Source organism: Colletotrichum lupini, chromosome 1, assembly GCF_023278565.1.
Source record: "Colletotrichum lupini chromosome 1, complete sequence".
Lineage (NCBI taxonomy): Eukaryota > Fungi > Ascomycota > Sordariomycetes > Glomerellales > Glomerellaceae > Colletotrichum > Colletotrichum lupini.
In genome coordinates, this window is record NC_064672.1 from 999,567 (window position 1) to 1,019,102 (window position 19,536).

General features: G+C 45.5%; 7 protein-coding genes across 7 annotated transcripts; 2 read left to right on the top strand and 5 right to left on the bottom strand.

Moving 5' to 3' along the window:
- Positions 1–658: 658 nt before the first annotated feature.
- Positions 659–1,630, bottom strand: CLUP02_00322 (uncharacterized protein; the record flags this gene model as incomplete). Its single annotated transcript, XM_049279374.1, has 1 exon — positions 659–1,630. One exon carries the CDS (start codon positions 1,628–1,630, stop codon positions 659–661), a length of 972 nt encoding a protein of 323 aa, XP_049135331.1.
- Positions 1,631–2,818: 1,188 nt separating this feature from the next.
- Positions 2,819–3,744, top strand: CLUP02_00323 (uncharacterized protein; the record flags this gene model as incomplete). Its single annotated transcript, XM_049279375.1, has 5 exons — positions 2,819–2,830; positions 2,892–3,015; positions 3,118–3,152; positions 3,222–3,280; positions 3,372–3,744. 5 exons carry the CDS (start codon positions 2,819–2,821, stop codon positions 3,742–3,744), a joined length of 603 nt encoding a protein of 200 aa, XP_049135332.1.
- Positions 3,745–10,794: 7,050 nt separating this feature from the next.
- Positions 10,795–11,517, bottom strand: CLUP02_00324 (uncharacterized protein; the record flags this gene model as incomplete). Its single annotated transcript, XM_049279376.1, has 3 exons — positions 10,795–10,837; positions 10,964–11,249; positions 11,385–11,517. 3 exons carry the CDS (start codon positions 11,515–11,517, stop codon positions 10,795–10,797), a joined length of 462 nt encoding a protein of 153 aa, XP_049135333.1.
- Positions 11,518–12,939: 1,422 nt separating this feature from the next.
- Positions 12,940–14,477, bottom strand: CLUP02_00325 (SH3 domain-containing protein; the record flags this gene model as incomplete). Its single annotated transcript, XM_049279377.1, has 4 exons — positions 12,940–13,003; positions 13,059–14,098; positions 14,233–14,336; positions 14,441–14,477. The coding sequence occupies 4 exons, from the start codon at positions 14,475–14,477 to the stop codon at positions 12,940–12,942; spliced, it is 1,245 nt and encodes a 414-aa protein (XP_049135334.1).
- A 639-nt stretch (positions 14,478–15,116) lies between these two features.
- Positions 15,117–15,613, bottom strand: CLUP02_00326 (uncharacterized protein; the record flags this gene model as incomplete). Its single annotated transcript, XM_049279378.1, has 2 exons — positions 15,117–15,301; positions 15,385–15,613. 2 exons carry the CDS (start codon positions 15,611–15,613, stop codon positions 15,117–15,119), a joined length of 414 nt encoding a protein of 137 aa, XP_049135335.1.
- A 382-nt stretch (positions 15,614–15,995) lies between these two features.
- On the top strand, positions 15,996–16,546 carry CLUP02_00328 (uncharacterized protein; the record flags this gene model as incomplete). The annotated part of the gene is made up of 2 exons (XM_049279379.1): positions 15,996–16,130; positions 16,388–16,546. 2 exons carry the CDS (start codon positions 15,996–15,998, stop codon positions 16,544–16,546), a joined length of 294 nt encoding a protein of 97 aa, XP_049135336.1.
- Positions 16,547–17,152: 606 nt separating this feature from the next.
- CLUP02_00329 (uncharacterized protein) lies at positions 17,153–18,930 on the bottom strand (the record flags this gene model as incomplete). The annotated part of the gene is made up of 2 exons (XM_049279380.1): positions 17,153–18,747; positions 18,813–18,930. The coding sequence occupies 2 exons, from the start codon at positions 18,928–18,930 to the stop codon at positions 17,153–17,155; spliced, it is 1,713 nt and encodes a 570-aa protein (XP_049135337.1).
- Positions 18,931–19,536: the final 606 nt, after the last annotated feature.

The following is a 19,536-nucleotide window of genomic DNA, read 5'->3' on the forward strand; positions in this document are numbered from 1 at the left end:
TTAACTAACGAGGCCTAACTAGCGAGGCCTAATAATATATTAGAAATAGATACCTACTAAGTAATATAGTTTTAATACTCTACTATAATTTTATTTATTATTAATTCTAGCTCAGACTATCTAAACAAAAGGCAACTGATTAACACAAGACCTTACGTGCAAGCGCTTTTCGAATTCGCTTCGGGATAGTGCTTAAATCTAATAGTTTAGATCCTCAAAGGATTAGCATGCACACACGTCTAGTACTGCCGGCCCCGAACTCTGTAGCAAGCAAGAAAGATAAAATAAGGTTTTAATTCATTATCTACTTCAAATATCATGCTTTAAGTTTATAAGTTGCTGTTATCTCTCTATAATTAGATTTTTGCCGCCGATTTTATATAGCCGTGAAAAGAGTAGGTACATCAGATTTATCCCCCCCCCATTAGATTTTCTATAGAAGCTATTTTTGAAAGTATGTGCAAGAATCTTGAACAAAATATACGTGGAGAATAGGCTCGAATTATTGCTATAGATGATGAATCAGAGGCGGGTAGCGAGGGTGGAAATGAGATGTTGCTGATTTCCATGAGTTGAGTTCGCAGATTAGTCGAGTCCTTCGAGAAGCCATATCTGAGACATCGTCCGGTATTCTGAGGATAAACATGACCTCATGAAATCATTTCCCGGCATGCGGCTTGACAGAGTCGATGTCGTCTTTGAGCTGCATCTTGTCGTGAGGTGCTCCGTGACCGTATTGTGACGCGCGTCCCAGTCTCCCATATCCTTGAGCTTCCCTAGAGCATCGAGATAATGCATCTAATTCGAAAGACGTGGGAGGTGAGGATAAATGAGCTTCCATAGGAGTGTCAGGCGAGCCGTCGATCTCGACCCGGCTCACAGATCGGGACAGTCCCGAAGCCGCGCCGGGTGGATACAGACGGCCGGTATCAGACGGCCCCACAGAATACGGACTAGGTGAACTCTGATCCAACGGCGATCCTTCATGCCGCCCGACGTCAAGATAGATCGTCGCGGGATTCTCCTTGGAAGCATCAAGTTGCATTTCTCGGGAGATGGCCTGTGTTCTGTCGACGGACCGGCGTCGCTGGCCGCAGGCTTTGCCGGCCGCGTTCGCCTTGCCGCGAAACCCTGTGCTGAGGAATATGCTGATGTTCTGCCATTCAGGAACCACATCAAGAACGGCAATGTTGGCAGTGAACCGAGAAAATTCACTTCCTCGTATGAGCGTAGTAACGAAGTGTGTAGGTTTCGATAAGCCGAACGGTGACCAATAAGGCATTGCCTTCAGGGAAGATGGCATGGGTATAAGCTGTAGACCTAGGCTGATTGCAGTTGCGGCAGAAATGTATGAATAGTCTAGAGTAGTGTAAATGGCGGATCTGGCTGTGAAGTTGGCTTCATCGTTTGCCACCGCCACCTCCACAGTGATGAGCTGTTCAGACCCATTAATGCCGAAAGGCGGTCGTTCGCAAAGTTTAGATTGGGCTTCTTGACTTCTGCATGTTCCGGCCTTGGAAATAGAAGTACTTGTGGTTGTGGATAGCAACTCGTAAGCTCCTCCTTCTGCTTCATCTAATGTTTTATGTTCCGAGTCGAAATCATCGAGTCTATTGGAGGTTGATGACATGGAACAGCAGTTTCCGAAGTGTACGCTGTGTGGGAGCATGGTAGACTTTGGCTGGCTGTGGTGGGTGTCGCGGGAAAGTAGGGCGCCACGGTATTACCACTTAGATGTCGGTTCGGTGTGTAGGATTAAACTGCCCTTCCTTCGTCGCCGAGAAACAACCGCATCTGCGTCTTCTCAAGCCAAATAGCGCGTTGACTATTTTCTATCTTGAATCTTGGAGGCTGCCGATAAATATTTGATGCAATGAATGTTCGGAAACGTAGAGTCTTTGTACTGTACATACGCGGTTGGGGATGGTCGACGAAAAGGACGAGAAAGGCGAGATTCAAGACAGAGTGCGGCTTTGCTGGATGCAATGGGCGACCGTTGTAGGCCAAGGGCAGCGGAACATTCAAAAAAACGGAGGGGAAGGCTATGCGCTAGGAAATGAGGCTTAGTTGTAATATAACCATATTCGTACCACAAAGAACCGGGTGGTTCGCGAACGAGGAGGCATCCGCTAGCTGCCTGATGTATCAGAGGCCACCCACAACCTCCACAGCTTGCAGAAGTATAAATGCTACTTGCTTGCCAGCTCATGTTTCACTCCAATCAAGGATGGTTCTATGCAGCAAGTCAGTAGTCTGGGGCTTGAGAAAGTTTGACTATAGTGCTATGGATACTCGGAGGCAGCAGAAATGATGAAATTCCAAAATCACAAAGCAGACCCCACGATTCTAGTGCATGACTTACCACAGGGTCCTGGATAAACCCCGCATCTACTGTAGATTTGTATTGAAATTTACAAGATGCCCAGATATCCGCGATGGGGAGAGGAATAGCACGCTGGCTAACGTTGATTGCAAGGCAGGCAGGCGGGCAGGCATCGCGAAACAACGTGGCGTTTGACTGAACGCCCTACTTGAAGAGAGGATAACGGCCAATAGCTCAACAGTACCCAATCAGGCTTCAGCACGTTGCTTCGCAAGGCGGACTACGGGCTGATAAACGTGGGCACTGTGTAGTCTGCATTCAAGTACTAAAAGCGATCTCTTGGTGATCTCGTATCAATCTTCCAACTCGATCGCCCTGAAAATGCATGATTACACCGAAGGCACATGCATGGTTTCTTGATCCTGCTTTGCCCGCGCGCTTCTCCATCCATGAACCCCGAAGGAATTCGCCTCACCAATCTAGTCCCCAAATCCAATGGCCTACCAAGTGAGACCATAGCCGCTGGCTACGACTGGGGCCCTATTTCTCGCCTGGAACTTCCTTTTAGAATCCTGTTATTCTCACTAACCGCCTTGACGAAGGCCCGGGGTACGGATTGCATGTCGTGGTTGTTGTAGTAACACTGCTGACGTTGAGGCTACTGCTTCCAACGTACTTCAGATGGTATTGCCGTTCTGCCTACTTATCTTACCATTCATATATAGACTTATAACTGTCCAGAAAATGCTCACTGATTTTACTTGATCTGGCGGTGCATTGTGCTTCTAATATAGCACCTGCCCATAGAAATCATTATCCTTCGCTGAAAGTGTGTGAACTTCTATCCGTAAGCTATTGCCCTGAAATGCTCTGCGGTACTTTTGCTAATAGGTGCCAGCGCTTTTGCGGCAAACCCTCAACCAGCCAGCAGTGTCCACCAGACTTACGACCAAATGAGTGGCAATGAGACTCAAAAATCGAGTAGAAATAAGGGGCTTTCAGGATCGAAGTCAGATCCAAGTCTATATTCAAGCACCAAATCGTCTAGAGGAAGCTCATCCCAAAGTCATGGCCTGTCTAGCTTGGAATCACGCCTGGCTTCAGATTCTCTGATCACCAGCGCTGCTTCCGAGGGTTTGCCGGCAGGCAGGGTCCATCAAGCGATATGTTGTCGCTCTCTTGATGAATCGTACAGGTTGACTGATACAGGAGAGAGGAAAGGCGGGCAGGAGATGGACCCAGCGTTTTCCAGCCAGGATCTGCTATGGGAGGAGGAATATTCACGCAAGGGTCAAAGCCAGAGAGACTTTGAAGAAGATGAAGCACATAGATATTGGACCTGGGATCTAACGGCACAAACCTGGTGTCATGTGGAACAGTCGACAGGCGCGGTTTCTTGGGTACCACATCAGCTTGATTAGAGTTAACTTGTCTCTTGTTTTTCATTACGATTTAGGATCTTTTCTTGGTATAGATGGATTGTTCCTTCCGCAAATAGTAGACCAGTCTCATTTACTTAGTATTTGTTAGTATCCCTATTATAGGGTAGTTAGTTCGAACTATAAGTGACGAAGAGATTAATTAAACTATATAAATATCTACGTAGTAAGTATAAAAAGGAGGTTCTAACCGTAAGTTAGGCTAGCTATAATAATTATAAATAGGGCCCCTAATTAGCCCCTACGTAGTCGGCTATATACCGCAGTTAAATTAGACTTCTAATCTAATACTAACTTTCTCTTTCTTTTATCGATTTAACCGCTATAGTTAGAGGTATAATTCGACCTCGGGCCCGTTTACTAAGTCGTCTCTTTTTCCCCCTTTTCTCTACTCTTTTTATATAACCTATCCCTCTATTTATATAATAACTTTTCCGCTACTTACGAATTATTCTAATCCCTTATTTAGTACTACTTTTATAAAAGCGTTTGCGAGGTTGTTTTTATTATTAATCTAACGGATCTTAATTATCTCGCGCCTTTCGTACGATTACCTAAGGGCTATAATATCGATTATAAGCCTCTTTTTTATTATTATTCCTAATTTAATAAGGTATTCGTATAGCGAGTAGGAATCTATATAAATAACTATTAAAATAGGTAAAAAGCTAATTCGATTAGTAATCTTTTTTAACGTTATTAAAATCGCATAAGAGAGGTTAACGCCGTTAATTATACCGTAGACCTCCGATATTAGTATATTTCTTATTATTTATTTATTTTTAGTTAACGAGTAGTAGATTATATTACTATATATAGTAAATTCGCTCTCGCCTATACTCTCGTTAGCTAGGATAATAATATACCCTAATTACGAAGTAAGGTCGTTATTATTCGTAAATAACTTATTAACGAAAACGTAGAGCTTACTAATTATAAGGTCGATTGGGTAGTAGACGAGACCTTGATCGAGATTCGTTTACTACTACTTAAGCCGCTTATTAAGTACCTTAACGTCTCGTTTAGTTAGATTTATAGCCTATGCTACTTTAGTATAATTAAAAGTCGCCTCGGGTTAATAAATACTCATAATATATACCCCTCGCGCGAGCTTAGCCTTATATTACTTTTTAACGTTAGTTACGTTCGGATCGACGAGGTTAATCTTCTCGCCCTACCCCTTTTATTAGAAAACGACGGTTTCCTTTTTAATTATAAGAATCTTATTATTAAATATTAAGGGGGTGTTTATTATAAGGACCTCTTTTAGCTTCGTTACGAAGCCCGCTTTTTAAAGTTCCTTATCCTCCTTTTTTATAAAGTTAATATCGGATAGGCCTAATATATCGTTAGTTTATATTCTAATAATCTTAAATTAGTTACCTTCGTACTCCGTAACTAGTAAGTACGGGTCGTACGTAGAGGTAACTATTAATAGTTAATTAATATAAAAATCGTAATAAGTGGCTTATTAATAAGTACCCGATTTTACGAGCCTATATAATAGCTTGAGCACTTTAATAATCGTGCTTTTTAAGTACTTACTAGCCATTTCTTTTAGTAAATGGGCTAGGATTTTCCTTATAAGCCCTGTGGCTGATTAGGTATAGGCCTAGGTAATATTATAGCTCTAAATCTCGTATCCCTTCTTCCGTAGCGATACTATTAGTACTATTATTAATCGTTAGCTATAGCGCTATATAGTAAGTAATTATATAAGTAGCGTTGCCTTTTTAACGTCGCCGTACTCCTAAATTACGTATTTAGACTTCTTATACGGCTAGGGTATTCTTTTCCTTTTAATCTTACGAACTATTCGTAATTTAAATATACGGAGGTTTATATATTTTTTTAGGTTATATAGGATAAATCGATAAACCCTCGATTGCGAAGAGTATTTATTTTAATAAGATCTAATCCTTTATACGGCTTTTTAATAGTTATAATTATGCCTTTTTTGCGTAGTTTAACCGCTAGCTCGAAATCGGCTTTCTCTTTTACTATATAAAAAGTGTTAATTACCTCGTCGCTAGTAATAAATTGCTACGTTAGGGCTTACCGTTATAGTCTTTTGCGACGTTTTGCTAGTAGTATTAGTGCCCTTTTAGTAATATCCTCTTCTTCGTCGTCTATTAGTACTACTACGACGATTTTATTAAGGATAATTTCTTATGCCTTTACTACGGGTTATATAGTTTCCCCTAGCTCTTCTTTTTTTTATAAGTTAGAAATTACCTCGTTAGGATCTATATAGTACGGTCTAACTACTATAATTAATATTTCGAGTAGCTAGTTACGATCTTTTATAACTATATAAGAGCGCTCGTTAACGGAAATTAACTTATATAGCCTAGTCTATTATTAGGTAATTTCGCGCTATATTGATATATCCGAATTTAGCGGTATATTTAGATTATCCCCTATATTGGGCCTATTACGCGTAGTAATTACTTCGTTAACTTACTTTTTTACGCTTACTTCGCGTAGTACCCATATTACTTTTTTAATTACTTAGGCTCGTTAGCTTATACTTAGTAATAGTAGCGAGGCTAAGGTCGTTCTTAAATATGCTCTAAATACTAATAGCGTTAGTATAAGTCCGTTAGGCCCTATAGTATCGTTATAGTATTTAAGTACTATCTAGAGGTATTCGTCGTTAGTAAAATCCGGATTTTTCTTTTTAATAATTCTGAACGCCCTTTTTAACTACTAGTGTGCCCTCTTTACTTTTTTAATGCTATAGTGCGCTTTAATAAGTACGACTTTTAGCTATATACCGTAGGCCGTCGTATTATCCCTAAATTTTGCTAACTTAAAGCTAGTACTAGCGTCGGTTCTAATGCCGTCTAGCGGTCCCTAGTATATATCGATCTAGCTTTTTTATAAGGCTACCCATACTATTTTTACTTATAAATCCTAGAGGAATTGCCCTATTTAAAAGGATATAGCTACGTCGATTATATATAGTACTAGCCGACTATTTAAGTAGAAGATATCGACGACGATTTCCTAGTTAAAGTTAAGCTTATTACGCAATTTAAACTTAAATTTACGTGGGCTTTGCGTATTTATCTAATATTAGTAGTATACTTTTATTAACTACTCTAGTACCCCTATTTTAATATTATTATTACCTAATTGCTTTAGGAGGTTATATAGCCTCGTAACCGACGGGTACCCGAATCTCTAGTATAGTTTTCTAAGCTTACTTTTTATTAAGTAATTAATCGACTTTATATTATTAGTAAGCTTTATAAATATATGCCCTTATTATCGTTCGACTACCTCGAAGTGCTTATTATTAGAGATTCTGTTCCTCGTATTATCGAATATAATACTTAGTCGATCTATATCTTTTAGATATAGGAGAAATAGGGTATTAATAAGTAAAATATAGAAAGTTATCGTTCCGAAGTACGTCTCTACTTTTACTATACTTAGGGCGACGATTTCTTTACTTAGGCCGAAACTAATCCTTATAATACCTATTATTAATATATTAAGCGTTACTAGCGCGATCTTTTATAGCGCTTAGAATTACCCTTTTCTTTTAGTTAACTATTACGATACCTTAGTATCTAGGATAATCCTATAGAAATTATCTAGGCCGTACCTTTCGCTCGCGTATAATACTTATATAAGCTTAGTATTCGAGGGATCTAAGTAGTATAAAAAGGACCCCTCTAGCTACCCCTAGATTTGCTCAGTACTATATTCCTTTTCTTTAAATATTAAGAAAAATAGCGTCTTCTTTTTAATCGTTAAGAGAATAGGCTTTGGCCCTATTAGATTCGCCCTTTTAGCCGCCTCCGTATCCGTTATTTAAAAGACCTTCCCTTATTATCCGTAAATAGAAGCCTACTTATTAAGAGCTTTTACTACCCTCTATTTATTTAGCCTCGTATATCTTTTAGAAGCTAACGGGGTAAAAAAAGAGTAGTTAATATCGTCGATTTCGTTATAATCTAATTCGTTAGTATAGGGGGTAAGATCTTCCTTATTTTCTAAATCTCTTATAGGGGGTATATACTTTAGGCCGCTACTTTAGCTACCGTTACTAAGTTCCGTACCCCCGGATCTGCCCTTATATATAACGAGGAATTAGTTAAACTAACGAGGGCTAGTTTTACTGTTTATTACCCTCGACTTTCTATACTATTTATACGATTTAATACGCTCTTTTTTAAAATAGTTACTTAATTAATATCTATCTTTTTTATAAATATAATATTACTTTTTTTATTACCTTACTTATAAGTTAAATCTTTACCTATTTAACGAATCTAGGCCTCTTTACTAGCGATTACTATATCTAGCCTCTTTTTTTTTCTTATTATACGTTCGATCGACCTAATATTATTAATAAGGGCCGTCGTACGCTTAGAGGTAGGTTTAGCGTAGTATTCTTATTTTAATATTAAAGCTAGATCTTAGCCTCAAGTAGAGCGTCTCGTAGTCTTTAAGTACTTAGTATAGGGTGATCTTTACTTTTAGTATATACTAAATTACGGTATAAAGATATTTAACTTTTTACTCGTTTATCCCCTTATTTAGCTAGGTTTTTACTAGCTTATTAATTCGATCGATAAGCTTTTTAAGGATCTTTACTTATGATTTACCCTCTATTATCCTAGCTATAAATATAAAAGAAATCGCTCGTAGCTTAAATAGAAGCTCTAGGTTCTTATCGTAGGTCTCGAAGCGGCTTCGGATTGCGTTAATTATACTAAGAAAGTCGTTTCGATCGAGATTACGTACTGCTTCGTAATAATAATTAGAGGCTTTGCTTACGAGTACGATATTAATTACCGAATGGTACTAGTATTCTCTAATTCCGACTTTTTTATAATAATCGTAAAATATTATTAGTGTTTTTTATAAGACCTTATACTTCCCCTTAGAGTATAATTTCTTTTTTAAAAAGATCTTTTTAAGGTCTGTAAATTGCCTCGTATTCGCTACTAGATTTTTAGTATTTATATACGAACCCTACGTCGCTGCGTACTATTAATAACTTCGGGTCGTTTACTTCCTTTTTTATTAGCCGATCGGCGCCGAATTTCGTATTAGTAGCGGTAACGAGTTATAGATTAAAATAGGTAGAATTATTAATTATCGTACTTCTAGTACTATATTTTACCTCGGTATATCCTTTTATAACGATAGATTTTCGTTAGTAATTATAGGGAGGAAATCTAGGTCGTTTACCCTTTTTCTAAATTTATTAAAGCGATTATACGCTCTATTAACCTATACCTAGTTCTATAGTATAAATTCCTCTTTTATAATTATTACTATTAGTATTTCGTATAGCTCTTATGATTATAATTATACTAGTAATACCCCTCGCCCGTAAAGGAATTTATTAACTACTTTTATAATTCCTAGGCTTATACTCGCGAACTATTTATCTAGCTAGTAGCTAAGGTCGTCTACGATCTCGTAAAATAGGGGTTGCCCCTATAGCCCCTTTTTTTTATAAACCTTAGTTAAATAGATTAATACTACGTTAATTTACTTACCGTTAGGCTAATTTACGATTCTATATATCTACGTCCCCTAATAGTCCGGGTTAATATTTACCTATTTATAAGGGATTGGGATTCTATCTAGGATCGGGTTTTATCCTCTTCTTTTTTACCCTAACTCGCTAAAAGTCGTACTCTAGCTTATGCCCGTATTAATAATTACTAGCGTATTTAATCTTAATAGGGATATATTTAATCCGCGCGCGGGTCGTAGTAAATCCGTGCTTTTGCTACTTAACGAATTTATTAAGGTCTAGGAAATTCCCGCTTCTTCTTACTATCTCGCTACTACTCTCGTTTTTACTATTTTTAATAATTACTACTACTTTTCTAAATCGCTAGCTATCGTACCTACTAAGATCTTCTTTTTTATTTAGTTAAAAAGGGTAGGTTTTAGTAGTTCCTTTTAATAATAGTAGTAATAGACGTTTATATTACTATAAGAAGATGTAGTAATTAGTCTCGGGATCTTTATTAGTTACTAATTTCCGCTATCCCGTATACTTCTAGCCTCCTAAGCCTCGTGCTCTTTATAATCTCTAAATAGCTTCCTTAGTTAATTTTTAAAATCCGTAATACTCTTAACTTAATACTATTAGGACCTTTAAATCCCCTCTTCCTTCGTTAGACCGTCCCCTATACTATATTCCTAAATAATACCCGGGGGGTAGTTAAGGGAGCTACGAGGAGGTTATTTAGATTGCGGGCTTAAGGTCGTACTTATAAAATCCTCATAGTAATAGACTTTTTTATATACCGTAGATCTCTTAGCTTAATAACTCTTATAAAGTTACCTTCGCTACTAAATAAGAATATTTACGTTTAAAGATCTCCTTTTTTAATCGCGCGGTGCTCTTTTATACCGTACTTTTATTAATTTAATTAGTTAATTCTTAATCGCGGGCCGGTTATAGAAAAATCGTTTAGTAAAAAAGCTACTCGGGGCGATAGTAAAAGGCTAGTTGCTTAAGTAGTTCTATTAATTAACGTAGTTTAACATAGTAAACGTCGACTTCTCGTAAGTAGTAAAGGGTTATAATTACTTAATTCCGTACGGTATTTAAGAATTACCTCCTTTTTTATCTACTTTTATAAAGTTAATTAGTACGAATCTCTTATCCCGTATAGTATTAAGAGGTCGTCTCTTTTGCGTAGCGAGATACCTTACTAATCTACGATAGTAGAGTTTAATTACTAATTAGTATTAGTATCCCTATTATAGGGTAGTTAGTTCGAACCGTAAGTAACGAAGAGATTAATTAAACTATATAAATATCTATATAGTAGGTATAAAAAGGAGGTTCTAACCGTAGGTTAGGCTGGCTACGATAATCGTAAATAGGGCCCCCAATTGGCCCCTGCGCAGTCGGCTATATGCCGCGGTCGAATTGGACTTCTAATCCGATAGTATTCGAATAGTTTTTACGGTATCGAGAAGAAGATTGTTGTTTGCAGGCCCATTTGTTTACCAGGCAGTCTGGGGATTACCGTGCATGCTACGACTTTACAGAATGTAGAGGAACAATACATCGTATTGAAAATCAATGCTTGGATATCCATACGAGTGACAGATTGATCAGAGTGAGCGCGACCATCAATGGCACAGTGGCGTTTTGTAGATCAATAACTCCCCCCCCCCCCCCCGCGCCGTCCCCCCCGAGCCTACGAGATACCAAAGACAGAAGGCGAAAGAAGATACCACAGACACAAAGATGTAGATCGTCACTCTTATGAACGACACAGCTTCGCGAGCATATAAACCCCAAAATGGTTCTCGAACATTGCTCATTTCATCAAATCGGCAACAACGCTTAGGAATCCGCGGAACCGTATCTGTCGGTAGTGGGCCCTGATAGCGACGATTCAAGGCGAGCATCCAGGCCTTGAGAAGCCGCAGGCGAGATCGAAATTGGTTCGCAGTGGAATCAAAGGGGTTGTTAGGGTTCTTGTCAGCGATACCTGGGTCCTTCCGACAATGATAGTGTTGGTATCCCTATCACAGGGATATTGGTTGATTGGTTCGAACCGTGGGTTGACGAAGTAGGTCAATTGACTATATAATCTGCTGCGTAGGTGTAAAAGGGAGGTTCCAACCGTAGGTTGGGCAGGCTGCGATAATCGGAAGTAGAGCCCGTAATTGGCCCCTGCGCGGTCTGCCGTACGTCGAGGTCGAATTGGACTTCCAATCCGACAGATAGTAAATATGCTGAAACTCTTTCGGGCTCATGGGGCGTGGGCCTTCAGCTGGGCCGGCCTACCTACCTTGTTGAGAGGCTGGCTGTCGCTGCTGTACCTACCTATGGCTGCGTAAGCGGGTTTCTCTGCAATAATGGTAATTGAGGTAGGTGTGGTGTCTGCGAACAATAGAAAGTGGATTTTTATTACCAACCTCTTCACTGCTGCTACATTTACAATGGCTCGCCCCAGAGTCACACGACGGAACCTCCTCTTAATGGAACTGGTCAGAGCGACTGATCCTCCGCAGTAGGAGGTCTCCCAGAGTTGGGGTCGCAAGCAAGACCGGCTGTGCAAGTCATAATCAACGTGGGTATTTTAACCGGATAGGCGACGCCTAGTTCTTTGTCGAACATCTGAGTCGCTTTGCCAAAGCTATCTATCTCGTCCCTTCTACTTTCGAAATGTATGTTTTCCTAGGCTTGTAGGCCTTAGAAGCATGGCAGTAAGACAAAGGAGATCCTCCCGACTGGAGTTGTCGAAAAACTTCCAACGGAGTCTCCGTCTAGAGCTACATACAACGTCAGCCGTCTGTCATGGTAAACCACTCGGTTAAGCATCGATGAAGGAAATGCAGCTTGCGCCATACTTGGAAAAGCACAACTGTCTTGTAGTTCTCAATAAGGACACCGGACATAAGCTCCGTCCTCTCTACCTCTAGATTCACTTGGATTGAAGTTGCACTGCTGGACGTTCCCTGACTCAGCAAAGAACCAGCTCCAGAAACAACGTTTCAACCCGCATCGACAAGCTTTCCCCAGATCGTCCCAAGGACCACTGAAACAAGTTGCCCCTGCTTCGTACCCGTCGGCAAGCGGCAAGCGTCGATCCTTCCTGACATCATGGTTCGGATACTCACCTGTTGACCTGTGTTGTTTTGATGTTCTTGGAAATGCCTCGGCTCGTTCGACAACACGATTGCACGTCGGCCTACTGACGAAAAAGTCGGTCCGGTCCGCATGTGGACATGCGTCCGACCATTAGCCCCGTCTGTGCCACTGCCTCATGGCATAGTCAATTTGTCACGCGGGGATACGAATGGTGCGATAAAAATGTGTCATAAGACGGAGTGTTCTTTTCGTTTCCCCAAAGCCTATGGCCTATGATGGACGTTTATGCTGTGAGGCAATTACACAAGAAGAAACATCTTCCCGCGCCTCCTTGATCCAAACGCCAGGACTTGTTAAAACGAGGTTTGGTCGTTATCATTAAGGACGTCGTTGGAAAGCAGGATGAGAAAGGACCATCCGGAGTATCATGAAAAAGCAATAGGATCTTGCGGTGGCGTTTGTTCTCCTCCACTATCCCCTTTGTACCTGCATCAGGTATGCATTTTGGTTCGATCATGCTTTGAATGGAAAGCATTTGGGTATTCGGGTTTGCACCAGGTTCGCGTTCGAGCCGTCGGTTCAGCTTACTCACGCATCTTCACGTAGTTGCTGGGGAAGATGCCGTGTCTCGTTCCGATCATGCCGGTCCTGTCGTGAATGTCAGCTTTACGCCCGTAAAACAAAGAAACACCCTTTCACATACCACCAGTCAGTCTCACTCTCGGTCTTCTTCAGCACCGTGATAACGTCGCCCTTCTTGAATCCTAGATCACCAGGCTGGTCGGCATCGAATGTGAACAGCGCAACAGCCTCGTTCTTCTTGAGCATGGCCGCCTTGCCAGTGAAGTTCGGCTTGGGAGCAGCCGGTCTACCAGGAGGACCCGTCTTCTGGTCGTTGAGGCCGTAGCTGGGCGACGGGTTGTCTCTGTAGACGTAGTCGTCATTGCCTCTTGAAGCAAATGTGTTGGAGCGTGAGACTCCAGTGTTGGAACGCGAAACTCCACCGAAACCGCCTCCAGCAGGTCTATCATAGACATCGTCCTGCCATGTGCTGGATCTCTTGGGTCCTCCAAACTCGCTGGCGCCACTATCTCCACCACCAAACACACTGCTGCGGTTGTTGTTTCCAAACTCTCGGCTGTTGTTGCCGTTCCAATCGTCCTGGCCCTGGCCCTGATCGTAAACGGGAATGTCGTTGTACATGGAGTCGTTAGCCTGACCGGTGCGGCCGGCATTGAAGGCGCGGGAGTTGAGGATGTTCATCAGGGGCGCGGCCTGGGGCGGGGAGCGGACGCTGCCGGTCAAGATCTGGGCGGCGGTGTAGCGGGTGCCGTACAGCTTCTCGTTGGCGTCGCGGCGCTCGATGATCACGGAGCCCTCCAGCGAAACACCGGCGAAAAGACCCTTGGTCTTGGAGTAGGAGAATATACCAGCAACACTCTTCAGGGAAGCGGCACCGGCGGCCTCGGCGTTGCGGCCCACGGGACCAGCGGCGATGGAAACATTTCCACCGAGCGTAAGCGAACCAGCCTGCGCGAAGGTCTTGACGGCACTCGCATCGTTCAGAATAAAGACGAAGTCGGTTAACTCAAAACCAATCTGTCCACCAAATCCTGCACCTGCCGTGCCGATAGCGCTTGGCGCACTCCATGATCCATCAGGAAGTCGCGAGACGACAAGACCGCTACCGAAGCGGCCAGAACCGAGGAAACCGGCCTTGAGGACGGTGAGAATCGCAAGACCCTAATTACACGCATTATCTGTCAGTATCGCATCGGTTTGGGGGTGGTTATCGTGAGCGGTGGGAGGCCTCTGGGCATCGAATGCGCCAAGGCAGGCGGGGGATGGCAGATCGCGGGGTGGGAAATATGGTTCACCTTCGCGTTGGCGAGGACGGAGGGAGGAATGATCTTGTCGGGGCTGAAGGCTTGACGAGGGTCGATAAACGACGTCAGGATCTTGCCGCACTTTTTGCATTCCGCTGTTATGGTTCGGTCAGCTCATCTGTTGCGACTGAACAGGATGACGGGTGCGATGGTGCAGCGGGATCACCGGCACCAGCCAAAAAATAATGGGTGGACTTACACGCCATAGACGACGGGAGCGGGTTGTGGAGGCCCATGCTGACGGTGTACCGAGGGGTCGAGAGAGAGGAATTACGATTGAGTCGGATGTTGTTTCCTCAAAATTCGGTCAGGGAGGAAGAGAGAGTGAAAAAAGGTGTCGAGGGTTGTAGGTGAAGAGAGGGAAAGAAGAAAGAGAGACACGAAAAGGTGAAAGCGTGTGCCTGGGATTGCGATTAGGTATCCGTAGGTCAAGTAGGTATTACGGATACGGTTTCTTGGGGATCCTTCCTCGTCCACGGTTCCCGCAGTAAGGTAGCTGCGTGCACCCACACCTCCCACGTAATTAACGATTTAGTGGGGTTGTGCCGCGATAGGTGAGGATGAGAGCCGCCGAGAGGCCTGCGCCTCTTCTAAAGTTCTTTGCTTCGTCGGTTGCTATGTGCCGTGAGCTTTGCTTTGCTTTTCTCCTAGTCACATTAGGCACGTCTTTTTAATCTTATTAATCCCGTTGGGCTTGGCGGATGAAAAGTGTTCCGGGAGGAAGGAGAATGGGCATCAATTGTTGTTTTCTTTCCTGCTTCTTGCTTCTTTTTAAGCTTTCATGGCTTTTCAGCCGAACTCTCGTATCGGACGACGCAGGTTCATCAAACAAACGAAGCGCAATAATTCATCGATATCCACTCGAGCGCGTCATCTCAGCTGGCAGGAGCTTTCAAATCATGAATACTTCTTCTCGAGTGCCAGGTGACATGCCCCTTCATTATCTCCGGGCTGGGATAGCCGTAGCAAAAATGCGAGAAATCACGGACCATGGACCGGGGGAGCTTGGTGTGAGCTGGGCTCTGGCTGCCCTGGTGAGGCGGCGCAAAGGAGGCGTGACCTGGACGGAGTGAGGTAATTCGCGGGGTACTTCTGAACTTCTGTCTGTTCGGGTTCGGCGCCAGTGTGGCGCAGGCCACTGACGCGCAACCCCCACCGTCAAGGATGGCGTTCCGAGCAGCGCGCGCCCACACCAGCGGGCAGCAGCGATGGACGCCTCGGCCGCGCAGTGACCACCTGCTGCTGACGGGACTGGCAGTGGCCCACCCGGCTCCAGTTCCATCCGCGCAGTTCCAGCCTCGCCTTTGTGAGGAAAGACGCACCGGCCCCCGAAACCTCCGCCGTCATTGGTTTCGCCGCCAGAGTTGACCATTTTTGCAACTTCATCACCAAACCTCACGAACCACGAACTACCAACCACAAACCATCGCGCACCACATCCGACTCCTCTCCTCTTCTAACGAAGCAGTCACCGCTAGGAGGACGCTCATTACATCTACGAGAAAAGTGCGGCGTTAGATCGTGGCATAGTCGTCTCTCAACGACTGCAACCACACGCCACCTTCAGAGACTGGCGATCTCGCACGCGCGGCAACTCGCCATAAGCCTCAGCGGCGAGGAACGACACCCAGAAAACAACCCGCACTACTCGGGTGCTGGGATTTACTTTGCCACTGCCGGTTCTCATCAAGTCTCATCGAAGAACTTTCGTACCCCTATTCCCTAGAGGAAAAGAAAAAGAAAACTCTGCCAAAATGTCAGAAGCCTACGAGCGCGAACGCCAAAACAACGCCCGTCTCGATGAGCTCTCAGCAAAGGTCTCCGCCCTCAGAGGCGTGACCGTCGACATTTACGACAATGCGCGCGCCCACGAGGTCATTGACAGCACGGTATGTTCCCTCGTCACATTCTCTTCCTTTCACTTTCCTTTCCTGAACCCCCTTTTTCGACATCCCCTTAGCAAAATTCCCCTAGTATTACATGATGAGGAACATTGGTCCGTGTTTCGGAGGCAGCCTCAAGACCTGCTGTTTGACGACAGAACCAGCACTTTGTGCAACTCTGACCCCTACCATCCTGCCCACATTCTGTCCATCAAGTCATCAGTCTTTTCTTGAGATAGGTCACTGACATATGGCTCTATTAGTCCGAGACGTTCTCATCCATGTCGACCCAGCTCAAGGGCTCCGCCGGCCGGTTAACCCGCATGGCCGCCTCTGGAAACAAGGTCGCCATCCTGAAGCTGTCAGGCATCATCATTGGCATCTTTATCGTCCTTTACTACATCGCCAAGCTGTTCTTCTAAGAAGGAGGAACACGAAACAGATTGCATTTTACGACAAGCAGGCAGAGAACTGGGTAGCATGGGGGAAATCAATGACAAGGAGAGCAGAGCACATCGGCCGCCAAGGGAGAACTGAGTTTTTCTCGTATCTAAACAACGGAGTAAAGGGGGAGGTCCAACATCGGGGCCTCGGCATCAAACATGAAGGGAAACAAACGTAACGGGAGTATTCAGATATATGACGGGCGTGGATGTTCAAATACCCTGCGCATGGAATCGGAGTTTGGGGGGTAGCACGGCGGCGACTGATTGTATCATCACTAGCAGCAAACTGATTGAGCAAGGCGTGCACTTTGTTTTTACGTTTTGAGGATTGGAGGTTTCCATCTTTTGCTTCAAGGTTTCTGGTAAATTCTTCATCTATGACGCTTTTGCAATTGAATTACAGATGCCATGAGACTCTCGTTCTCTCTCTTCTGCCCTGCCTCCAAATATGTCGTCACGTTTTTCATCGAGTGTCTATGTGCCAAAACGCAAATGATGTGCCCTGCGATAGGTTGCAAAAACGCTCGTCCTATCTACCTCAGAGGCCCACGCCGCCCAAGATGTTCCCGCAATTTACTGCATTTACTGCCAAACATTGGAGAAGAGGTCCTCGCTGCCGCCTCCGATAGGCTTTGATGAACCAGAGCCGGCGGCGGGCTCGGTGCTGCTCGTCCATCCACCAAACTCCTCGTCCGCCGCAACCTTGGGTGCGGCGCTGAAGCCGCCAGACGCTCCGGGAACGATTGGTGTGTTGGCGAATGAGTTGGAGGAGAGGCCTCCAGAGGAGCCCCATCCGCCAAAGTCGCCTCCGAGGGAGGGCTTGGGCGCTTCCGCGGCCGCGGGTGCAGCGGCAGCCGTGGTCGCGTCGGGCGTGCTCCAGGCGTTGGAGCCCCAGACGTCGGATCCAGACCAGTTTCCTGAGCTGATTGTGCTGGTGGCAGCAGGTGTGGGGGCGGGGGAAGGTGCCTTGGGTTGAGAGAGGTTGAACACGGAGCTGGATGCGGGAGCGGGAGAGGGTTTGCTCGGGGCGGCGGCGGGTTGGGAAGGAGCGGAGAGGTCGAACAGGTCTCCCATGGAAGACGTCGGCTGAGCGGGCTTGGGCTGGGCTGCAGCCGGGGCAGGGGAGCTGGACCAGCCAAATCCGCCGAAGCCGCTGTTGGACGGCTGCTTCTGGTGCGCAGCGGGCGCGGGTGCCGCTGCGGGCTTGGAGTCGAAGAAGCTTCCGCCGCTGAGACCTCCAAAAGCGCTTGATGACGATGCAGGCGGTGGTGATCTCATGCTGCTCACCGGGCTTGACAGGCTCGCGAACGGGTCTGCCGCGGCAGGCTTGGGGCTGGTGGTGTTGTTGGAGAAGCTGAGGCTGCTGAAAGCGTCATTCATGCCTCCAAAGGACTGCTGCTGCTGATGACCAAAGGTGGGCGAGGGCATGCCGCCGAATGCGCCGCCTTGAGCCTGGGGCGCTTGTTGCTGCTGCTGGGGTTGCGGTCGCGGGGCAGAGGCGTACAGGGACAGAATGGACTGCTTGAGGTCTGGCCTGGAGGGGCCTCCCATTCCACCGGTGTTGCTGGTGCTGGCTGGCCGAGGGGGGGCGGCGGGCTCGCCAAAGAAGTCCAAGCCCAGGAGAGAATCCTTGGTGCTCGTGGCCTTGGGAGGAGCGGGATCGGATTTCGGGGGTACCTTGCCGGGCTGGGGGCCGGCGGTGCTCGCTCTGGGGATGGGATCATCGCCGCCGATAAGATCGATTTGCGGCTGCGGGGCAGCGACGTTTCTTGGGGGCGCGGCGGACTTGCCGACCGAACTCTTGCGAACCGATTCTCTGCGCTCGACATTCTGCTTCTCCTTAACCAGGCTCAAGGGTACATCGTCGTCACCGTCTACGTCGAGGCTGGCGGGGTCGGGAATGGGGCCGTCCATTGTCCACCTCTTGAGCTCGTACTTGGTGCGGATAAAGTTCTCAATCTTGGATTCCGAGGGAACGTGGCCGGGCGCCAGCTTGGCCTCCCAATATTTGTTCGCGCGCGCATTGCCCCAGCTGAGGATGCTTCGGAGCTGCTCGTCGGTCCAGGAGTCGAGATCGACAGACTTGACTCTGCTAATGTGCGTACCCATGCCACGGTGAATGCCTGAACACCGGATGCAGATAAAGACACCGAGGTTCCAGCTGGCCCATCGCGGGTCTGCAATCATGACACAGTCAGCGGGAATCCCAGATTGAATCAAGATCGAATTGCCTGAAACTTACGCTTGTTCTTTTTGCAATCGGAGCATACTTTGTTGCACTCCAGTTTCAAGAGGCTCTTGATGGTCTGCTGGTTTTGGGCCGCTCTCTCGGCGGCGGGATTGGGCGGTCTTCTAGACATGGTGGCCTTTGATCGTTTTGTGGGAGGTGGACGGCGGGAGGTGATGGAGGGAGATTGAAGCAACGATTCGACGAATGGCTCTTATTTCGTCGTGGCGGCAGGTGTAGTCGGAGAAAAGGGGACGCAGCGCAGGATCGCAAAGTTGACAACCTGGACCTTGAATGTCGTGGGCCTGGGATTGATATTATGAATTGCCTACAGACTCCACGCGGCGCTGATACCGGCCAGGTAAGGGGCAACTGGGGTCGAGACCGTAGAATTCGTCCCTGCCTAAGGCAGTGATGACGGCAGTGGAGGTGGGGTCCTCAGACTGTGGTGACATGCTTTGGCAGGTGCCTGCGGTTCAGTGGCAGGTGCCCATACATTGCAAGTCGGTTGCGTCTAAGTCATGTATTCTTGGGCCTCCGTAGCTAAGTCTTCATTCAATGCATCCTCCACGGCCGAAGCCCGGTCATTGCATCCTCTCATGAGATTGTTCGTTTTCTTTCAGATATGGAGGATCTCAGTAGTCTAACGAGACAGTGGGAGTATCCACTGATACTGTGTGTTAACACTGTGTAGCTGATATCGAGAATCGCCCGAGCAGCCAGCAACGGTAGAAATAAA